The sequence below is a fragment of the Agelaius phoeniceus genome, chromosome 2 (assembly GCF_051311805.1).
Source record: "Agelaius phoeniceus isolate bAgePho1 chromosome 2, bAgePho1.hap1, whole genome shotgun sequence".
Taxonomy (NCBI): domain Eukaryota; kingdom Metazoa; phylum Chordata; class Aves; order Passeriformes; family Icteridae; genus Agelaius; species Agelaius phoeniceus.
Window position 1 is genome coordinate 4,861,282 of NC_135266.1, and position 12,496 is coordinate 4,873,777.

At 46.6% G+C, this 12,496-nt stretch overlaps 1 protein-coding gene across 7 annotated transcripts in view; it reads right to left on the reverse strand.

The window, feature by feature from the left end:
- Positions 1-11,096, reverse strand: part of PRDM15 (PR/SET domain 15) — a 32,560-nt gene extending 21,464 nt beyond the window's left edge. For 4 of the 7 annotated variants that reach the window (XM_077171088.1, XM_077171079.1, XM_077171072.1 and 1 more), the window contains exons 1-4: positions 7,002-7,048; positions 3,730-3,823; positions 1,370-1,523; positions 355-607 (exon numbers count right to left, since the gene is read on the reverse strand). In XM_077171088.1, the coding sequence (XP_077027203.1) occupies positions 355-607; positions 1,370-1,523; positions 3,730-3,823; positions 7,002-7,038 (538 nt within the window). In that variant the 5' untranslated portion in view covers positions 7,039-7,048. Of the gene's footprint in view, positions 1-354; positions 608-1,369; positions 1,524-3,729; positions 3,824-7,001; positions 7,049-9,820; positions 10,204-10,804 lie in introns of those variants that run through there. The other 3 variants (XM_054628127.2, XM_077171097.1, XM_077171099.1) reach the window with 3 other exon arrangements.
- Between the last annotated feature and the right edge of the window lie 1,400 nt (positions 11,097-12,496).

The following is a 12,496-nucleotide window of genomic DNA, read 5'->3' on the forward strand; positions in this document are numbered from 1 at the left end:
ATCAAATCTGTATACAGATTTCTCTGATAATTGAGCCCCTTTGCTGTTCTACCCAGAAATTACTTGATACAAATGATTTGATACACCAAATCTTTAGTTAAGGACTATTTATCCAGTCTGTCCACTCTGAAGAGGCTGACCCATTAACTAGGCCACCTGTTTTAAAAAAACCTGGCTGTATCATGGTGAAGAATCTACACTTTCCTCTTGCAGGGCACCCACGTGTGCAGGCTGGCCTGACTCTGCAGGATAAGAACCTACTGGATAAACAGCACTGTCAACTCCAACAGCCAGGGACTATCAGTCCCTGGCAGCACTGGGCCCTTAGGAAGGAAGAAAGGCCCCCACACATACCATTGGCAACACTAGTGACCTGCTTCAGCACTGGCTTTTCCATTTTTTTGGCGTAAAAAGCTGCATACCACACTCTCAGCTCAGTTCCTGGGGGGATGTCCTGGCAGGTGGTGAAGTAAATGTCATTGTCATGCTGGAAGGCTGTGAGGTTTTGGTGCTCATACTCGGTGGCTGGGCGCACCATCATCATCCAGTTGCAATCATCTTCGTTTGTGGTGTCAAAATACACCAGGGGCCCTTCCTTCTGGAACACCTGCCAAGCAAAATGTTCACAGAATAAAAACCACCAGAAGTGATAAGAAGTTAAGGGGAAATAAATGATTTTCTGCTTTTGCAGTGGTTTCTTTTCAATGGGCATCAGGGACGAAGCAAGCCTCAAGTCCTGCATCAGGCATCTTTTATTTATTATTCATCTTTTTAATTTTTTTATTCATCTTTTACTTAGTCACACCTTCTCTGTCTCAGAGACAGACAACCAGGAACAAGATGGGAACAAACTGAACAAAATCATCCCAAAAATTCTTGCTATAGCCACCAGCTTCCCAAAAACTTACTGCAGACCTGAGTGGAAGGGTTTCCAAATAGCCATCAGCCCAAGGAACTCTTCTAAATCTTTACTTCTGAGGGCATTAGGTATTAATGGAAACTAAGACTGAATTCCATTTTTAATGTAGCATTTTTCCTACCAAAACTTTTCAAGAGAGGAATAAAACAAATGCAAGACAGAAAAAACCCCACTTATTCTCCATGTTCCATAAACCTAATGCATATGTGGCTCATTAGGCAAATTCAATCAAACTGAAGAGACTCATTAAAAGAACTGAGCCTCTAGTTTGGTTCTTCTGTTCCTTGCCCAGAGAATGTTTGTTTAGCTCATTTCTTACAGGGCACACCTAAAAGATGTTCCAAATAATCTCCCTTCATATCTTTGTTTTCATAGTGTTAGCCAGCATTAATTCCTCAATGGTAAAACTGACTCCTTGCTATTTATTGCTTTACAAATTCTGGGTCTTACCTTCAGGGGAAAAACTGATTCTTTCTCCAGCTTGAGAACTCTCTTGCATTCAAAGGGGCCAAACTGGGTACGTTTCACCAGCTGAGTCAGAGCAAACACTCCCTCAGTCCCATCCTCCAGCTGTCTTATCTCCAAATTAGAAGGCAGAGATGATCTAAAAATTTAAGACAGAATTGAGAAAAAAAAAAAAATAGATCACAGAACTGATTAGGTTGGAAAAGATCTCCAAGATCAGCAAGTTCAACCTTTGGCTGAACACCACCTCACCCAGTAACAGTGATGCACTGCAGGAACCCATGGAATAAAGAAGTCAGCATTAAACTCAAGTGTTTCTGTGCTCCCAGCTTCTCTCTTTTCCCAAACAAGCTTCTGAGAAAACTACATGTAGCAAATAGTGTTACTATGTATAACACACAGAGAACAGCTTCCCAAAAATTCACTAGACTGGCCCCACTGTACTGGTTTTATAAACCAAATGCAATTCTGTTTTTTTAGGTCTGTGCTAACACATGAAAAGCTAAAATAATCAGACAGGCCACTGACTATCCTGAGGCTGACACTGGCAGAACTGCTTTACTGCCTAGATAAAGAGAAATACAAAAAGACTGCAATCACAGTGATAAGCAAATGAATTGGAAAAAATACTTTAATTTGAAACATACAAGAAGCAGTGTTAGAGACAGAGAAGTTCAGCAGATGTTTGTCAGCACTTCTTTTCTAACCATAAAGCATCCATTTGATCTTTTCAGTAAGACAGAGGGAACAGCAAACGTGGTTAAGCAAGCAGACTGTTTTTAAAAGATTCATATCCAGTGTGTGGTTAAACTTGCCCTCAACCTCAGATAACTCATTTTCAGTTACTGCTCCCCAGATGTAAAGGCTGCAATTAAATTTCTTCTTTCCTTTTCTTACCTTACCTGATTTCAGCTGAAAACTCTTCAGGAAAATAAATACATTTAGCTGTAAAAAATCAATTTAAAATGCTGCTTTCAAGCCTATGGTCCAGCAGCCCACACTTCCACTAGGGAAAACTTTGCATTTGCATGTCAAAAGGAGATTGAAAACCAGTGCAGGCACCGTATTTGCAAACATTCCCAGTTGGAACATCTGGACATGAAAGTGCAAGTTAAAAACTAGAAAAATGTAGGAAATAGTAGTTTGTCATGGAATGTGTGTAATACAGGCTAGAGAATTACTGCACTCCCCATTTTTTGTATATAATAAAAGCACCTCCCTCAGCAGCTTCTGTTATTCCAAGGGGTATTTTTAAATGACCCTCAAGCACCTGTAGTGTCAGGGCTGTTATCCATTAACAGCTGCTGCAGGGGATCACCCAGGGCAGGTTTCCAGGCCCAGGAAGGCAGTGCCTGGCAGGAACTGCAGGGAAATTCCTCTTCTGGGAAGGCCAAGAAAAGCAGGGGCAGCTCCTGCACAGGTGCAGCCACTGTACTTGGTGGGACACCAGGAGCATCCTGCCCTGGCCAAGGGGTCATGGCACCCAGGGGGCAGATCCAGCACATCAGAATTTGTTACAAAGTGATGCTGGGAATACACAGCACAACCTACACAGCCAGGATGTGCCAGACTTGCTGCCCACGTGCCTGTTTTCTGCCTGTGACTTCCCAAGAAGGAATATGGAAGCCTTGCACACATTATATAACACACAAAGCCATCTGAACACTTCCCTTTTTGGATCTGTACTACACCTTCACAATAGTTGCTTCTTTTCCTTAGCTTTACATTCTGCATCTTAATATGAATTTTGCTGACAGTGCCTGATTGTCTTTCCCTGTAAAAATCACTACTCAGTGTTGTTTTCTCCCAACTAGATTGAGTCTATTTGTTTCTTTTGGCAAACATGAGTGTTTCTGCTGCGCTGTCACAGATTTGCTGACAGAACTATTACCCCTAATCGTTTGCAAAGACCCACAATAATGAGAACAACTTGTTTTGCTTCTAAGTGGAAGAATGAGAGAGTTCATACACATGAATGAGAAATCCTCACACACTTCTCTGAAATGAATCTGGTGTATCTAAGGGGGATAAAAGGGGCAGGTACTCAACCATGACAGAAATCATCACCCCATCTGGCACCACTCTGACTTCTTGCCAGAAACCTCAGCAAAGAAACAGAGTCCTGATGAGCAGCAAGTTATTTTTTTGGCTTCTATTCAGTGCAGCACTTAAGTGTGTGCATCAATTTTTCTATTTAATCAAGGCCATGTGCTTTCCATAGATTTCTGTCATCCTCTGGGACTTCAGTTTCCAGCTGTCAGCGTGACATCCACTGAACAGCAAATATGCTTTAAAGGACTAATATGAGCATTGAGTTAGTCAGGATTAACACAAACATTTCTTACCTTGCCCTGCTCAATACAAAGGAGTCTTTGACTGTCACCACTGGGCCCAGCTCAGGACACTCTGAATCATGGTACTGCCCACAGTCCTCACACCCTGCAAGGAACCAGACAGAAAAGGTTGGTGGAAAACACTTTTGTAACACAGTTTCCTCCCTCTTTCAAAAGAAACCTAGCACCAGGTAAAATACATACATAGAGGGGCAGATGTTTATTTATATTGCTTAAAAGAACATAAATAATTGAACACTGAGTGGTTAGCTGGTACCTGTGTAGGTGAGATAACACACACTGTGATCAGCACCATCAGAAGACAATTGTTTAAATTCTCTCACAAAGGCAAATAAGTGCCTTTACACCCACAGTAAATATTCTGCTTAAAGAAGGCATTATTCTTCAGATAAAGTGCTGCAACACATAGCAGCTAAAGAAAACCACATCACTGCCTTCCCTAGGAGCTGGGCTGCTCTGAACAGCTTGGGTAGTGTGGTGCTTCCAGTGACAGGAGGCACAAACCCAGAACCAGCAGCAGAACTGGCACAGGGCTCAGCAGGGCACCAGCAGGGCCAGCTCTGCCTGGCCACACACATTTCTCACCCACAGGGCAGGACAGAGACCTCCAAGGTACCTCTTGGTGCCTTTCCAGACAAGTCAGCTGCTGCACAACACACTCTGGCCATCTAATTCACTGTCAGCTTAGCTAAATTAACTTTCAGTTTAAGTGGCTGTAAATTACCCAGAACTGAGTGGTTCCTAAGAAACAATTTTCAGACGAGGATAATTTGAGGCTTTCTAAAATAAGCTAACTTAACAGGATTCCAAATGCTTATACATTGCTTCACTGTGAAAAAAATAGCTGTCAAACTGCCCTGCCTGGTCAGCTGCTGACACAGCTTCAGGAGAGATCATCACACAGGGGTTATATTGCTGTGCTGCCTTTTGCATCTGAGCTCCAAGCTTACAAAGGCAAGTCAGGAAAACCCCAGAAAATGTGTAATGTAAGGGTCATTACACCTTTTTTTTGGGAAGACATGACAAAAGCCAAGTCATTCCAAGGTATATCCCCTCTGGCAAAGCTACTTTGTGCTCCCAACTGGAAGATTCTACCCATCCCAGTGAACAAAAGGACTTCTAAAACAAGGGATTTCAAACTGCTTCACATTTCTTCTGGCAACAAAACCAGCTTAGTAGTGAAAAAATGCATGTATTTGACAAACAGCATTTCTGGCTGGTGCAGCCCCCAAGCCTGGTCACTGCCTCCTGTTTGTGCTGCCTTCTGGTGAGCCAAGGAATGAAAGAACCAGCTCTTCACATGATTTTTCAGCAGAAGGAATTTCCCAGCCTGGCTTGCTGTACCAGAGAAAAATGGGCAAGTACTACTCACAGAGCAGCAGCACCAAAGCTCAGCCTACAGCTGTTCACTGTTCCACCATTCCAGGTGTGCCTGTAGCCCAGGCTGCTGAAATCATTACTGAAAAATATTACTGAAATAATATTACTGAATAATACTGCTGAAATATTACTGAAAATATTACTGAAATAATCTAGGCCAAAAGCAGATTTCTCTCCAGAGGAATGACAGAGGAATGTGTAAACCTGACTGCTGAAAAGAAAAGGACTGTCATCCATAAAGGGTTGTCATAACCAAGGGGACAGGAAGGAATAGCCTGAGTAACAGCTTCTTCAATAGGCTTTGCTGTCCAAAGAAAAATGCACTTTGTCCTTTTCCTCATCTCCTGACTGCATCAGGCCATTCCTCACTTCTGCAAAGATAAGCCTCTGAAAGGTGCAGACAGCACTGGCCACAACTACAGACAGGGATAAGGCACACATTCCTCTCACTCCCCTGCAGAGGAATGACCAAAGCCAGGGGAATATGACAAAGACATTGTGTGGCACAGCTCAATATCCAAGGGATGCCCTACAGCAGCCAAAGCTGTTACACCCACCATATGTGACACTTTCAAGAGATTACAGCCACTGGTGAAACACAAAAACAAGCATGGGAAAATTAAAAAAATACCCCAGGGAGACTATATTCACACATTTAATAAAAATAAAAATTTCCAAATTGTCTTGTCTATGAAATACATATTCAAGGATGTTTATTATTGGGAGTGCACAGTGTCATATACAGCAACTCACTTTTTCAGAACATAAACAGTCCCCATATTCCATGGCAAAAACTAACTGCAGAAAACACAAGAAAAAGCCCAGTGACCACAGCCCCCACTGGAAGGGATAAAATCGTGTTGTGTGACACCTTTTATGTAATTAGGAGTCACATCCCCATTCTTTTTGCTGTCCACCAGAATCCTTTGATGAAGGGGAAGATAAGGTAACCACTACTGGTATCTGCATCTCAGTAAAAAGGCAAACAGTCAACACTAGTTTTGAAGGAAGCTGGTGGAGGGAGAAAATTCAGCTTTCTGACAGTTGCCATAAATGCAGCTGTGGAACCATCAGAGGTAAAATGCTGTGGATCCTAAACCCAAGGATGTGCTCCATTCTGCTCTGCCCTGACTGGATCCACAATATCTGGGCCCTGTGTGCTCACACAAGGACTCTACATCCCTTAACTCTTTTCCACTGTGGCACCAGGTCCTGCATGCCCAGGCTGCTGACAAAGGAGAGGATTAATGTGGCACCCAAGCCTGCCAGCCCAGCTGTAGCAAGCATGGGCCACTGCCCAGCCTGGGCACAGCCCTGCTGCAGCCTTTCCTCAGCCAGCAGCACCCCAGGAGCCCAGAATCCAGTCCCAGAGCCCAGCCTGGCACTCAGGGTTACACAGAGGGCCCAGCAAGTAGCACAGGCAGTGAATGCCACGAGTGAAACCTGCCAGGGCAGCTGGTGCATCTCAAACTGGGCTTGTTCTGAAGGAATGATGAGTCTGCTGCCCTTGCTGTGGAGGTGCAGATCCCCAAGGCAGGCCAGAGGTCAGAGTTATCCCCAGGCACCCCTGGCTGCTGGAGCTGGTTGTATAAACAAAGGGCTTACACGAGGGTTAGACCTTCAATCTCACTCACTTCAGCCATGAAAAAGCTGTGCTGCTCACTCACATGCAGAGGTTTCACTGTGGGTTTGCCAACAGCCCCAGAATGTGTGTGCTTAAATTACACAGCCTCCTCTCTATTCACCCATTAGCTGTTTGAGCCTCCTTTACAAAGAGCAATTTTTCTAAATAAAATCTTAAAACTAGTTTAGTCTTTAATTTCAAGCATTCTGAGTAGACAAGTCACACACAGTGAGAATTAGATCCTTTTCCTAATACTTACAAATAAACATAATCTCCTCACTGCCATCTTCAGCCATTATTTTAAACCTGCCAAAATACAAAAGACAAAGTTAGTTCTGAATTGACTTTTACTTTCTGTATCATATAAACATTCCTTTATGAAGTAATGATGCTGACTGACCCAGAGCCCACACAAACACACTGATGTCCCTGCAGGAGTATCAATGGAAAATTAAAGAAATTCAAGTTTTTAAAAAGCCCCAGAGACTGCTGTATCACTACATGTGTGGCAGACATCACTACCAAGGAAGCCTCAATGTCTGTGGGTTCTCAGGCATTTCTCTGTGAGGAAATGCTGTCTCCTGCTGTTCCCCATCTCTGACAAACTTCCAGCCACTCCTGCATCCGCTGCTAAAAAACTCCTGTGGAGCCTCAGAACACTCAGGGCCAGAGGATAATCCAGGTCAGCAGCAACCACTGCAGGAACAAGGCCCAGTGCAACATTTTATTGAACATTGCAACATTTTATTTAGTTTAAAAAAATTATCTCTGAGAGGCAGATTACTTATTTAATAAGCACAGTAATACTCAAAACTGCAGATACACTCACAGACCTCTTCCAAAGGCAAAAGTATATGGTGGTACTGAGCACCAAAAAACCTGGGGAAATAAAACCCTGCCTCTGTTACTGACCTTCTATGAAATGGTAACTAACCAATTTGATTTCACAGTTAAATAAGGTTAATCTATATTCACTTCATTAGTGTCAGTTTGTATTAAAAACTTGCATGAACACTACTGCCCCTCAACAATTAAGCTATGGTTGGCACAAAGTCTGATTATGTATGGCTAAGACCACAACATGAGCACCTAGAAGAGAGTTTTTCCCTTTTCTACCCAAAAAAATGCTCACCTCCTCAAATAAGCGATTTTCCCAAAGCATCAAAAAAAGGGCAAAGCAACAAAAAAAGATCATGACCCAAGTCTGAGAGAGGTGAGGCTGCAAAACAGCAAGTGGAGGACAGGAAGGAGAAAGAGCCTGAATCTCTGAGAGGGAGAGGAAACATGACACACCAAACTCACAGAGCCCTGTTTGAAAATAGATAAAGCATTTGCTACTCCAGCACCAAAAGCCAGGCCAGAAATGTGGGAGCACAGGCACTGCTCAGGATCAGGACACTTCAGGCACTGCCCTGCCCTGCCAGCAGCAGGATCCCTCCCTAACACTCTCTGCTCTAAGGGGCAAACACTCCCCATGCATGGCACAAGCTGGGCCTTTCTGGGCTGCAGCTTCTGGGGACTAAGCTCAAATAACAGAACAAACATTTATCCAAAAGCCCAATGCCGAGCAGGAACAGCAACTCGGGAAATTCCCCCAAAAGCTCTTTTCCTGAATAATGCAACAGGTGTTTAGGGGAGTCCAAGCACAACACTGCAAAAACAAGCAGTGTAAGTTGACATCAAAAATGGTTTGCTTTGCTTTTTAACCAACTTTTTTTTTTTTTGATGCTTTGCACTATTTCAAGAGGGGTATGCCCAGCTGTTTTTAGATAGTTTGTGTCCTGAGAAACCTTTAATCCTAAATATGGGTGAATTAAGGAATAATGGCCTTGATCAATGGTTCACAAGCACAGTGCAGCCACACCACCAAAGGCATTCAGCCTCTGGGACATTGCTGTGTTGCATCCTTGGCAAACAGACAGGGGACAAGTGACATTACAGGAGCCTTCAGATGAGAAAAGCAACAAAGGGGTGGAGAAATCATCACCGTTGCTCAAGGTGATGGGGAGGAAGCGTGAAGGGCCCTCACGGGTGCCTCAGGATCTGCATTAGCGCAGCTCCCTCTCTGCAGCAAGGACTTTGGTGTTGTGCACTCACAACACTCCCGATCCAGCCTCACCCCAGCTCCCAAACCAACACTGCTGCCTGCTTTACAATTCTGATTTACACCCTCCTCACCCATGTGCTTTACAGCCCCTCCTCCCCGATCTCAGCTCGATTTCCCAGGGGTTTTTGAAACAAAGCACACAACACGATGCCACCAGCTGTAAACAGAGTCACGATGTGCCACTCACATGGTGGCACTGAACACAGGCTGCAGGATTGTTTTTGCCCTCATCTGCTGTTGCTAAGGGCCATGGGGTCTAATTTTTTTTTTTTTCTTTTCAAACATTCGTAACAGAAAAATACTCCATGAAGTCACTCATCCCATGCTCCTAATTCTGTTCTTGTCTTGCAAAGCTTCTGGGAGTTGCAGGTATTTTTTACATAAAACAGAGAGTAATCATTAGAAGTCAATAATCAGGAGAAAAGCCACACAGAGGAAACTAGACCAGCTACAAAGCCTAATTCTGATGGCAGTAAAAGAGCAGAAAAACACATTTTTTGGCTTTTATAATTAGATGAGTGATTGTATGCCTGAGACTAGAGCCACACAGCTATGCACAAAAATTCCAGCTGCAACACAAGCCTTGGAGCATATCTGGAACTTGAGGGAACCCAAATTAAGACACTGAGGATCTGCAGCATCACAGGTACCTGCTTGCAGCCCAATATGTGCAAAGATACTGTCAGGGAACCACTTGAGCTGTAAAAATTTAAGAATGGATGCAAAATCACACTTTCTCCTTATAAACTGCTGAAGAAAGAAATCAGGCTCAAGTGAAAAGTTGATCTTGCTAATGGATTAAAAAAAAAAAAAAGTAGGTCAGAAAAATTAACGGACTGCCTGAAAATCTGTGTTTGAACTCAATGATCAACAAGGTAGAATTAAAATTCTCCTCTCTTCAGTCTGAGAATGGGCTTCTATGAGAGTGAATAACTTGAGAGCACAAGCAGATGGGTGCTGCACATACGTACGTGGAAGGATGCGCTCAAAAATGCAATTTTCCTCATGATGTAGTAAAACTTGTTCATGCTACTATTCAAAGGAATTGCAGAACATCTGGTAAACTACAGCGAGGCCTTGTATTTCTTAAAAAAATTAGGGCCATTCTATCAATTATTGCTGAGGAGGGAGACAATTTCTAGGCCAGTCAAGGGGGCATGGAGTAACACAGCAGCTGGCGGGGTCTGTGCCACCTGCCCTTCCCAGCACTTGCCGCGATGCTGCGAATAAACTACGCAAAGTTTAATAGCCCTGAGCAGAAAACGAGCGTACTGCAGGAGATTTCACGTGTGCGGAGCCCCGCAGCCCGCGGCTCTGCTCCTTTTGTCTTCTCGGGCTCCCACTGCACCCTCTCCCAGGGCAGGGCAGCATCCCCGCACCTCCCCTCCTCCTCCTCCTCCCGCTCCCAGCCTCTTCCCTCTGGATCACGCCCTCGCACCTGGGAGCTCCCACCCCCCTCCATCCATCCCCAACCCCCTGCGGCCAAGCCGAGGCGCTCCCCGCTGCCGGCCCCGCATCCCCGTGGCCGCCACGGCTCCGTGCCCAGCCCGGCCGAGTCCGCGGGGATCGCCCCGCGCCCGCTCCGCGCCCTCCCCTCAGGGACCGCGCCGCCGCCGCCGCCGCCCGGAGCCCGTCGGGGCCCGGGATCCGGGAGCGGCTCCGCCGGGTTTTGCCTCGGACCCGCCTCGCCCCCTTCGCTACCGCCCTCCCGGCCGCTGTAACAAAGAACAGGCGGCCTGGAGGAGGCGGCGGCGGCGGAGGAGGAGGCGGCGGGGCCGCAGCCACCGCCGCCGCCCCGGGAGCGCTCGGAGCGGCCGCCGCGCCCGCCCCGGCCCCGCCGCGCATCCCGGGGAGCGGCGGGAGGAACCGCGGCGGGGCGGGCGCGGGGGGTCCCGGGCGGGGGTGGCGGGGAGGGCGCGGGGTGCGGCGGGAGGAGCGCGGGGAGCCGGCGTTACCTGCCCCGGGAATGGCCAGACCCGGATCGGATCCGCGCTCCGGGTTCCGATCCGCTCCGGAAACCACGCGCCAGCGGAAGCCGGCGCGGGCGGGCGCGGAGCAGGGCGGGAAGTGTAGTGCGGCGGGGCCGGCCCCGGCCCTGACCCCGGCCGCGTCCCCGGCCATGGCCCTGCCTCAGCGCTCGGGGTGCCGCCACCCGCGTCCCCTCCCGGGCGGATCCCACCCCTGAGCACCCGCAGCCCTTGGCGGCGGCTCCCCGGGCCGCGCTGAAGGTGGCGGAGCAGCCGGGTGGCTCTCGCCGGGTTTGCCGTCTCCTCACGGGCAGTGCCGGGTTGCGGGCTGGCAGAAACAGAATCACAGGATCGGTTAGGTTGGAAAAGACTTCCAGGACCACCCAGTGCAAGCTATGACCCAACAGCACCCTGTCTGTGAAAGATGCGTATTTTATGATTGGCTTTTCGCAAATATTCAAATGAATGTTATATGTGTTGTGTTAGAAAGTAATGCTGTATTAATTTACTTAAGTACTGTGTTAAATGTAGTTTTAGGTTATAAAAAATGTTAAAATAGAAACTATGCTATGTAGGATACATTTTTTAAAGAAAGGACTTGCAGCAAGATAGCAGCCACAGGACACCTAAATCTTTCAGAGAAAAAGAATTTATTGCCCTCTTATCAGAAGAAACGAACTTCTTCCCGCCTCGAAGGCGCTGTTAGGATTCAGAGGAAGAAGTTGATGATGACCAGACAGAATCCTGTGTTTGAATAGAATTTATGCATCATGTATGGGGTATATGAATATGCAACAGGCTATTGCTTTTAAGGGTTAATCCTTTGTTAACGGGTGTTTCGGGCTCGTGCTGCCCAGAAAAAGGTACCTGGACGTCTGTAGTTCTTTGTCTTTATTGTCTCATCTTGTCCTAATTCAAATTGTCCAAATTATTATTACTCTAATTTTATTACTATTTTTATAACCATTTTATTACTATTAAACTTTTAAAATGTTAAAACCAAGTGATTGGCGTTTTTCACACTGTCCATCGGATCACAGCACTGAGTGCCACATCCACTGTTTCCTTAAACACATCCAGGCACGGGGACAGCACCACATCCCTGAGCTGTCTGTTCCAATGTTTTATACCATCAGTGAAGAAATTCTTCCTGATGCCCGACCTGACTGTCCCCTGGTGCAGCTTAGGCCATTTCCCTGTCCCTTGTTTCCCGGGAACAGAGCCTGATTCCCCCCTGGCTGTTCCCTCCTGTCAGGGAGCTGTAGGGAGCAGTAACATCACCCCCGAGCCTCCTTTTCTGCTCCAGACCCTTCCCCAGCTCCATTCCCTTTCTCTGGACAAAAGCCATCCCAGGTTCTCGGTGGGCCCAAGCCCTGGCCATGCACACGAGTGCCTGTGCCTCCTTTCCAAGCCTCTCTGAGGTTCAGCGCTCCAGGATGACAGGACATAGTCTCAAGTTGCACCAGGGAAGGTTCAGGTTGGGCATTAGGAGGAATTTCTTCACATAAAGCATAAGTAAACATTGGCAGGGGCTGCTCAGGGAGGTTTGGAATCCCCATCTCTGGAGGTGTTCAAGGAGTGCCTGGACATGGCACTCAGTGCTCTGGGCTGGGGACAAGGTGGGGATCAGTCAAGGGTTGGATTGATCACCTTGGGGGTCTTTTCCAACCAAAATGGTTC